We start from the raw sequence: 9,820 nt of genomic DNA, 5'->3' as shown, positions 1-9,820 counted from the left end.
ACTTAATGTGTAAGAATAACCTCCAGGATAACCTCTCGACTCTGTTTGGAATCTCTCAGCCATTGACACTTTGCCTCATTTTACTCTTCCCCCTTTGGGTCGAGAAGTTTCTCTCAGTCTCTTGATGTTAATTCTCAGCTCATTCTAGGGTTTTTCTCAGTCCTTTGATGCTGAGTCTCAGCTCATTCCAGGATTTCTGTCCCATGTTGCCAGGAAGGTCCACACCCCTGGGAGTCATGTCCCATGCAGAGAGGGGGAGGGTGGTGAGTTTGCTTGTTGTGTTGGCTGGAGAGAGAGGCCACATCTGAGCAACGAAAGAGGCTCTCCTGGGGGTGACTCTTAGGCCTAAATTTTAAGTAGACTTGACCTATCTTTTGTGGGGTTAAGTTTCATGTGAACAAACCCCAAGACTGGGGGCTCAGCCTATAGCTTTGGTTGTCCACACTGCTTGTGAGAATATCAAGAATTCAACTTGGGGAAGTTGAATTTCTCCCCACTCTCACCATTCCCCGAAGGGGGCTTGCAAATACTTTTCCAGTCACTGATCAAATCATTCTGGAATTCATCAGGGCATCACTCTGGACAAACCAACAAAATCTCATGTCCTACCTGAGATTCCAAGTACTTATGACATTCAATCAAAGTATCTACATGAGTTATATTAGGAAATGCTCTAGTCAAAATCTAAATTTTGTAACAAATAAACATTTTTTGCTTTAGTCTTACACATAATGTGACATTTTGAAGCTATTACTATGTCTTGATGATGTATCACTATATTCTCCTCTAGGAGATTTATGGTACTGGCTCTTATACTTAGGTCTTTGACCTACTTTGAGTTACTTTTGTATAAGTAAGGTAGGGGTCCTCTTTCATTTATTTGGCTATTGCTATCCAGCTCTCACATGCTCGTTTATTGAAAAGACTATTCTGTCCCAGTTCAGTGGATTTGGGGACTTTGTCAAAGATCAATTGACCATAGATTTTGTGGTCTATCTCTGCACTCTCAATTTGGTTCAATTGATTATTGCTTCTATATTTGCATCAATACCATGCTGTTTTGACCACTGTGGCTTTATAATAAGTTTTGAAGTCCGGAATTTTTAGTCCTCCCACATCACTCTTCTTCTAAAAATAGGACATACTGTAAGAATTTGAGAATCCGAGAGTTTTGCCACGCAAAGGAGGACTCCAAGAGACGTTCTCTCATGCAACATGCAAGGGGTTTATTTTCCACACATGTGTAGGGCTCCCTGAACACGCAGGAACAGAGAGCCCCGAACTTAAGTTTGCAAAAGCTTTTTAAAGGGTAAGATGAGGGGGGTGGGGGTTGAGCATGGGTCACAGGTGCTGTTTTGCAAAAAAGCAGATAAGAACAGTTTTACAATAAGCATTTCTTAACAGTTTTACAACAAGTAACCTTGGCGCCAGGATTGTTTATCTTCAGCCTGATGGGGCCCATAATTCTTTTCTTTATAATTCTTAACTCACACCAAATGCATAGCCGTGAATATAAAATGACACAAATGCTTTTGCTGGATATTTCAGAAGCTAAAATATATGTAAATAGCTAAATTAAGCAGGAAAAATTAGCTACTGTTAAGCTTTGTAAAATTCCCTTTTACATTCCCCACTCCTTTTCGTATATATCTCTAATCTTAGAGATTTTCTGGATTATTTAACACTGAGAACTGTTGTTTGATGAGCATTAATTTGACATTTTCAATCTGCCCCTGTAAAAACTGTATAATTTTATTTAGAATACATGGTCCTATAGTTATTATTAAAAGTAACACAATTAAAGGCCCAACGAGAGCAAATAATAGCGTCGTTAACCAGGGGGACTTAGTAAACCAAGATTTAAACCATCCCTGTTGCGCCTCTTTTTTTTTTTTTTGGTCTTTCACGAAGGTGCTCTCTGAGTTTTGTCATGGACTTTTTAACAATACCAGAGTGATCCGCATAGAAACAACACTGTTCTTTTAAAGCTGCACATAGTTTCCCCTCTTTAAGGAAAAGTAAGCCAAGTTCCCGCTTATTCTGCAGAATTACTTCTGAAAGGGAGGTTAGAGAGTTCTGAAGGGCTGAGACAGATTTTTCTATTTTTTTTAAGTTTTGATTTATCGCGGCTTGTAATTGACTGGTTTGTTGATTGCTACGTACAATGGCAGCAGTCCCTGTGCCTATACCGGCAGCGACAGTTACCCCCAGAGTGGTAAGATTACAAGGGGGTACCAGGAACGAAGGCTCCCCTGCTCCCTCCCAAGTTTTTATAGTCTTCCCATCTTCCTATCTGGATATTGTCCATTTCCAAGGCTTATGCGGGTTGGACTTGGGTTCCCCTGGGGGAAGGAGGAGAAGAAGTAGTAGCCCTACGAACCCGCAACTTGAGAGGATTGTCAGTCTTTTCCAGTTTCCATTGGGACTCAGAGGGCGAAGGCGCAGGTTTGAGGTGAGATGCATGGATCCAGGATGCGATGCCATCAACCTTGACTGCGGTGGGGGTGGTCAAGAGTACCTGATACGGTCCTTTCCAGCGAGGTTTAAGAGTCTGTACCTGGTGGCGGCGGACGTAGATGAAGTCTCCCACCTGATATTGATGCGGAGTTCTGTTGTCTCCTGGCTGGTAGGAGGTGGAGAGCTGCCGCCACAGGAACCGCTGGGCTTTTTCCAAGGCTCGCAGCCTGTCAAGCAAGGGGGTATGAAGGGAACTATTAATTTTTAGAATGGAGGACATGTCCTTGACTGGAGTTGGCGCTCCATATAAGATTTTATAAGGGGTTAGATGACACAAGAGAGCAGAGTGGGTATTTCTGGCTCTGAACAGGGCATAAGGCAGGAGCATGGTCCAATTTTTCAAGCCAGTCTCTATAGCTAATTTGGTTAGGGTCTCTTTAATTGTCCTGTTCATTTTTTTTTTTTTTTCACCTGTCCTGAGCTTTGGGGTCTGTATACGCAATGCAATTTCCAATTAATCCCCAATATCCTGGCCACACCCTGACTTACCTGGGCTACAAATGCGGGTCCGTTATCTGACCCTATTACCTTTGGTAGACCGAACCGGGGAAAAATTTCTTCCCTAATTTTCTTGATTATGACCTGGGCTGTTTGTTTCTTAGTTGGGTAGGCTTCAACCCATCCTGAAAAGGTGTCTATAAAAACTAGTAAGTATTTAAGTTCATATTTTGCAGGTTTAATTTCAGTAAAGTCGACTTCCCAGAACTGCCCAGGTTGAGTTCCCCTTAGTCTTTTTCCATTAGGAGCTTTTGTGGGGTAGGCATTTATAATTTGACACGCCTGACATTCTCTGGCTACGCTATCTGCCAGCTCTTTCCTTTTTGAGGCTGCCAGAGGGTACAATTCCCTCTGGTCTTGCAGGAGCTGCTGTAGTTTCTCTGTCCCCAGGTGAGTGAGCTGGTGGACCTGCTGTATGTAAGCTAGGGCTTCTGATTTTCCTTGGGGTGTAACCTCAGATAGTGTTTCAGGAGGTTGCTTGTTTTCTTTGGTTACTAGGACCAAGTTTATAAGGTCCCTTAATGCTGCCGCTTTTGCTTCTTCATCTGCTCGCTTATTACCCAAGGTTATTGGGTCAGAGCCTCTTTGTGTTTGATTTTTTTACCAGCTGAGGTTAATAGCCCTCTTTGTTGGTAAATTGCCCCATGTACGTGGGCAGTAGCAAAGGCAGAACGGCTATCTGTATAGATAGTTGCTCACTTTTCTTTTGCTAATTTTAGAGCTTTTGTGAGGGCAATTAGTTCAGCCTTTTGGGCAGATGTTCCCTCCGGGAGGCTAGAAGATCAAATAACTTTTGTCCCACTGACTACCGCCGCTCACGTTCGCCTCTTACCGTGTTGGAGAAAGCTGCTTCCGTCCGAAAACCAGGTTACCTCCAAGTTAGGCAATGATTGGTCTTTTAAGTCTCTGCGGATTCCGGTTTCTTCAGCTAATATCTCTTGGCAAGTGTGCTGCACAGGTCCCGCGGTCTCGTCCGGGAGCAGGGTAGCGGGGTTTAAAGCTGACGGGGCCCTGAAAGTCACCCTGTCTTTGTCTAGGAGGATGCTCTGATAGTGGGTAATTCTGGCATTTGACATCCATCTATCTGGAGGCTGGCGGATTATGCTCTCCAGGGCGTGAGGGGCTATTATGGTCAGCTTCTGTCCTAGAGTGAGTTTGTCTGCGTCTTTTGCCAGGAGGGCAGCTGCCGCGATGGCCTTGAGACAGCGTGGCCATCCGCTGGCAACTGAATTTAATCGCTTGGACAGATAGGCCACCGGTCTTTTCCAGGGGCCTAAAGCCTGTGTTAGGACCCTTCTAGCCACGCCTTTCCTTTCTTCTATGTAGAGCGTGAAAGGTTTATTCACGTCTGGGAGGGTTAAAGCTGGAGCTGACAGGAGCGCTTTCTTAATGCTGTCGAAGGCTTCCTGCTGTGCTATTCCCCACTGGAAATCAGCGCTCCCTTTGAGCAAGGGGTATAATGGGGCAGCAAGGGCTGCAAACTCTGGGATTCACAACCGGCAGAATCCCGCTGTCCCTAAGAACTCTCGTAGCTGCTTTCGGGTCGTGGGCGGGGGTATTTGTGTTACAGTTTTCTTTCTAGCCTCGGTGAGCCATCGCTTTTCATTTTTAAGAGTATATCCCAGGAAGATTACTTCCCTTTTACAGATTTGGGCCTTTTTGGCCGAGGCTCGGTACCCCACTGCGACTAGCTCACTTAACAGTTTTCGGGTCCCATACTCACAGTCTTCCTTAGTGTCTGCTGCCAACAGTAAGTCGTCCACATATTGTAGCAAGGTGACTCTGGGATGCTGAATTCCGAAGGAGCTTAAGTCTTTATGAAGAGCTTCGTCACAAATGGTGGGGGAGTTTTTGAACCCCTGGGGCAAGCGTGTCCAAGTCAGTTGGTTTGAGGATCCCGTCTCTGGATCAATCCACTTGAAAGCGAACAAGGGTTGGCTGTCCTTATGCAAGGGCAGGCAGAAGAAAGCATCTTTTAGATTAAAGCACAGTATACCAAGTCTTTTCAGGAAGGAGAGTGCTGAGCAGGTTATAGGGATTTGGCACCGTAGGATGTATATCCTGCACTCTGCTATTTATTTCCCGTAAGTCTTGCACCGGTCTATAGTCTCTAGTCCCTGGCTTTTTGACCGGCAATAAGGGAGTGTTCCAGGCTGATTGACAGGGCTTAAGTACTCCCAAGCCAAGGAATTTCTCTATATGGGGCTTGATTCCTTCCCGGGCTTCCTTGCTTAAGTAATACTGTTTTACCCGAATTGGAGAGGTGGTGGGCTTTAGGGTCACTACTACTGGGAGCTGATTGACCGCCAACCCTAACCCGGCAACTTCTGCCCAGGAATTAGGGAATTCTTCAAGCCAGGCCTGAGGAATTGAACTGTGGAGCTGTTCTGGTTTTATGTACAGCTGATATTCTTCTTCGACTGGCAAGGTGAGGGCAGTTATTACAGGTTGGCTTACTAGCGGGTTTAAAAATTCCACCTTTGGCCCCTTAGGATTGAAGGTGATTCTCGCCCTTAGTTTAGTTAACAAGTCTCTTCCCATAAGCGGGGCAGGGCACTCAGGGATGACTAGGAAGGACTGTTGAACCTTCCCCTTCCCCAGGTCCATGGTTCTTTTGGTAGTCCAGGTGCAGTAGCGACTGCCATTTGCTCCCCGCACCAAGGACCTTTTTGTAGAGAGCGGGCCTACAGGTTCTTGGAGGGCCGATATTACTGCTCCCGTGTCAACTTCAAAATTAATTGGTACCCCCTCCACATTAAATTTTACCCTGAGCTCGGGGAGGGGTGCCGAGCCCTGACTCCCCTAGTCTTCACTTTCTAGAGCCAACGTGGCCGGTTGTTGCCAATTTGGGGGCCTAGTACCCCTCCGTTTTTTGTTTTTTTTTTGTTTTTCGGACAGTTTTTGGCCCAGTGCCCAGATTCTTTGCAGTAGGCACACTGGTCTGGACTAAGAGGGGTATGATAACACCGACCCGAGGGATTTTCTTTAGCTTGTCCTCTACCTTCAGTGTTTCTTTCAACTACTGTGGCCAGGATCTTTGTTAATTCTTTCGTTCTCCTTTTCTCTCTTACCAACTCTTTTTCCTCTCTCTCTTATAAAACATTTTTTCAGCTTCTTTGATTAAATCTCGCAAGGTTAGGTCCTGCAACCCGTCTAAGCGCTGCAGCTTGCGTCTAATGTCTGGAGCTGATTGGCCGATAAAGGCCATGGCCACTGAGGCTCTTTGATCCTCTGATTGAGGGTCAAATGGAGTATACCTACGGTATGCTTTCATTAGTTTTTAAAAAAGATTGAGGGCGATTCGTCCGCTCCCTGAATAACCTCTCTTACCTTGGCCAAATTGGTGGGCCGGCGTGCGGCTGCTCGGAGACCCGCTACTAGAGTCTGGCGATAGATGGACAGATGCTCCCTACCTTCAGAGGTGTTTGGGTCCCAATTAGGGTGGCGCAGCGGGAACTGATCGTCGATGACATGCTGCAGTTGGGTGGGTCTCCCGTTTTGTCCAGGAACTTGCTTCCTGGTTTCCAGTAGGATTCGATCTCGCTCCTCCATGGTGAAGAGAGTCCCCAGGAGTTGTTGACAATCATCTTAAGTGGGCTGGTGAGAGAACATAAGGGACTCCACCAATCCAGTCAGCCTAGTGGGAGCCTCGGAAAAAGGAGGGTTATTATTTTTTCAGTTATATAAGTTAGAGGAGGAAAAGGGCCAGTATTGTAGAGCGGGCATTTCTCCCCCGTGTCCATCATCCACTGGAGGCTCGTACGGTCTGAGGGGGAGAGTGACCGCCACATCAGATGGGCTTAGTGCTCGTCTGCTTCGTGTACTATGTGCCGGTCCTGGTTCATCTGGGATTGTCTCTTGGTGAACCTGCGAAGAGGAAATGGAAGAGAGCGGGGAGAGAGAACTAGAAGAGGGAGAAGGTGAGCTGAGAGAAGGGGGGTCCTGTACCAGAGCTGAAGGGTAGGGAGGAGGGGAAGAAGGACCTGCGTCGAAGAGGAGTAGATCTGATTGGGATTCCGGTAGGACTGCAGGAGGTAAGGAAGGATAGAGTTTCGGAGCTTGAGAAGGACCCGGCTCCTTGATTGGAAGTACAGAGGGAGAGTCATGTTGACCAAGAGGAGTAAGAAACGGCTTTACCCACGGAGGTGGGTTTTCACACAGGTCCTGCCAAACCATGATGTAGGGCTGCTGGTCCGGGTGGCCATACGGGTCAGGGCGGAAGATGACTGACTTGACGGCCCGAATCAAGGGTAGATGAAAAGCTCCTTCACAAGGCCATTCCACGTTAAAAGAGGGCCACCCGGCCGAGCAGAACATCTGCTATTTGCCTTTTTTTTTTTTTTTTTTTAATAATAAGAGATAGATTCTGACCTCTTTCCCTGACCTCAGACCAGTGTCTTAAGGTCAGAGAAAGTGGAGTCGACATTACCTGACCCATCTTCGGTAAAACAAAAACAATTCCCAACACACAAATACAGACACACACAGAGCCGGCACACCACGTTTACACAGTTTCAGAGACACAGCTCAGACTGGCCTGATGACTGTGATCGAGTTTCCCCCATCAGAAGGGAAACAGAATCAGAGTCGGCCCTGTAGAAGCCTCCAGGCGTCCCCGGAGGTCCCCCAATCCCGAGGCGTCCCTCGGGAGAGTGACCTGCAACCCCGGACACATCTGTCGGTTGCGGTCGGGGAGTGCTCACGTGACTCTCCGACAGTCACTGCCAGTCTGACAGACTAAGCGATCGCACTTCAGACAAAAAGGCCTCACTTACCCCGAGAGAAAGAGCTGTTGGAGCCTCCCCTTACGAAGAGCCGATCTCGGTGGAACCTCCAAATGTAAGAATTTGAGAATCCGAGAGTTTTGCCACGCAAAGGAGGACTCCAAGAGACGTTCTCTCATGCAACATGCAAGGGGTTTATTTTCCACACATGTGTAGGGCTCCCTGAACACACAGGAACAGAGAGCCCCGAACTTAAGTTTGCAAAAGCTTTTTAAAGGGTAAGATGAGGGGGGTGGGGGTTGAGCATGGGTCACAGGTGCTGTTTTGCAAAAAAGCAGATAAGAACAGTTTTACAATAAGCATTTCTTAACAGTTTTACAACAAGTAACCTTGGCGCCAGGATTGTTTATCTTCAGCCTGATGGGGCCCATAATTCTTTTCTTTATAATTCTTAACTCACACCAAATGCATAGCCGTGAATATAAAATGACACAAATGCTTTTGCTGGATATTTCAGAAGCTAAAATATATGTAAATAGCTAAATTAAGCAGGAAAAATTAGCTACTGTTAAGCTTTGTAAAATTCCCTTTTACAATACGAGATAGGGTATAAATTTCCTCGTTTTTGGTTTTAAGATATTTTTAGTCATTCGAGGTCTCTTTCCCTTCTCAACAAATTTGATAACAATCTTTTCCAAGTCTTCAAAATAGGTTGTCAGAGTTTTGATTGGTGTTGCATTGAATCTGTAGATCAGTTTGGGTAGACTTGACGTCTCGATGACATTCAATCTTTTTATCCATGAGCACAGAATGTCTATCCATCTATTTAGAGCTTATTTGATTTTTTTTTTAGCAATCTTTTTAGTTTTCTGTGTACAACTCCCTAACATCTCTGTTTAAACTTATTACTAGGTATCTGATTTTTTTAGTTGCTATTTTGAATGGAATTTTTTCCTTAACTCTCTCCTCAATTAAGTCATTACTTGGGTTTAGAAACATTACTGATTTTTGTATAGTGATCTTGTATCTCACCACTTTGCTGAATTTGTTTATAAGCTCAAGTAGCTTTGTTGTAGATTTCTCAGGATTTTCTAAATATAGGATCATATAATCTTCAATAAAGAAAGTTTTACTTCTTCCTTTCCTATTTTGGTGTCTTTTATTTCTTTCTCCTACCTGATCACTCTAGCTAAAACTTCTAGTATAATGTTAATGGCAGTGACAATGGGTGTCCTTGTCTCATTCCAGATCTTAGGGGGAAAGCTTTCAGTTTTCAATCTCACCATCGAGTATGATGCTGATTATGGGTTTTTTCATATGTGCCCTTTACCCTATTGAGGAAGTTTTCTTTGATTCCTACCTTCTGAAGTGTTTTTATCAGAAAAGGATGCTGAATTTTTGTGAATGCTTTTTTCAACATCAATTGATATGATCATGAAAATTTTCCATTCTGATTTGTTGATATGCTGTATTACATTGATTCATTTTCCTGTGTTGAACCACACTTGCATTCCTGGCATAAGCCCCAGTTGGTCGTGGTGAATAATTCTTTTTTTTTTTTTTGTATACTCTATAGTGGGGGTCATATTTCATTCTCTTTCCATGTGACTATCCCATTATTGCAGTACCATTTGTTGAATTTTTACTTTTTGGGGGAAGTGCATGGGTCAGGAATCAAACCTGGGTCTCCTTCATGGCAGGTGAGAATTCTACCATTGAACTGTCTTTGCATCCCCTCTTTTATTTCTGCTTTAATCTTTGTTATTTATCTTCTTCTATTTGCTTTGGGATTAATTTGCTGTTCTTTCTCTAGTTCCCCCAGGTAAGCAGTTATGTCCTTGATTTTTGCTCTTTCTCTTTATAAAATATAAACATTCAGGGCAATAAATTTCCCTCTCAGCACTGCCTTTGCTGCATCCCACAAATTCTTACATGCTGTATTCTCATTTTCATTCATCTAGAAATTTACCTATTTCTCTAGAAATTTCTTCTTTGACCCACTGATTGTTTAAGAGTGTGTTGTTTAAAATATCCATATATTTGTGAAAGTTCTGGTTCTTTGGTGGTTATTAATTTCCAGC

General features: G+C 44.5%; 2 protein-coding genes across 2 annotated transcripts; both read right to left on the bottom strand.

The window, feature by feature from the left end:
- Positions 1-2,316: 2,316 nt before the first annotated feature.
- Positions 2,317-6,567, bottom strand: LOC143664385 (uncharacterized). Its single transcript, XM_077138005.1, is given in 3 exon segments — positions 2,317-2,923; positions 2,926-3,608; positions 6,429-6,567. Coding segments are annotated over 3 exon segments (1,428 nt in total). The 3' UTR covers position 2,317.
- Positions 3,502-8,328, bottom strand: LOC143664245 (uncharacterized). Its single transcript, XM_077137918.1, is given in 3 exon segments — positions 3,502-4,958; positions 6,346-7,362; positions 7,364-8,328. Coding segments are annotated over 2 exon segments (762 nt in total). The 5' UTR covers positions 7,454-8,328; the 3' UTR covers positions 3,502-4,958; positions 6,346-6,690.
- Positions 8,329-9,820: the final 1,492 nt, after the last annotated feature.

The sequence above is a fragment of the Tamandua tetradactyla genome, chromosome 20 (assembly GCF_023851605.1).
Source record: "Tamandua tetradactyla isolate mTamTet1 chromosome 20, mTamTet1.pri, whole genome shotgun sequence".
Lineage (NCBI taxonomy): Eukaryota > Metazoa > Chordata > Mammalia > Pilosa > Myrmecophagidae > Tamandua > Tamandua tetradactyla.
The sequence above is the reverse complement of the archived record's forward strand: the minus strand, read 5'-3'. Positions and strand labels throughout refer to the sequence as shown.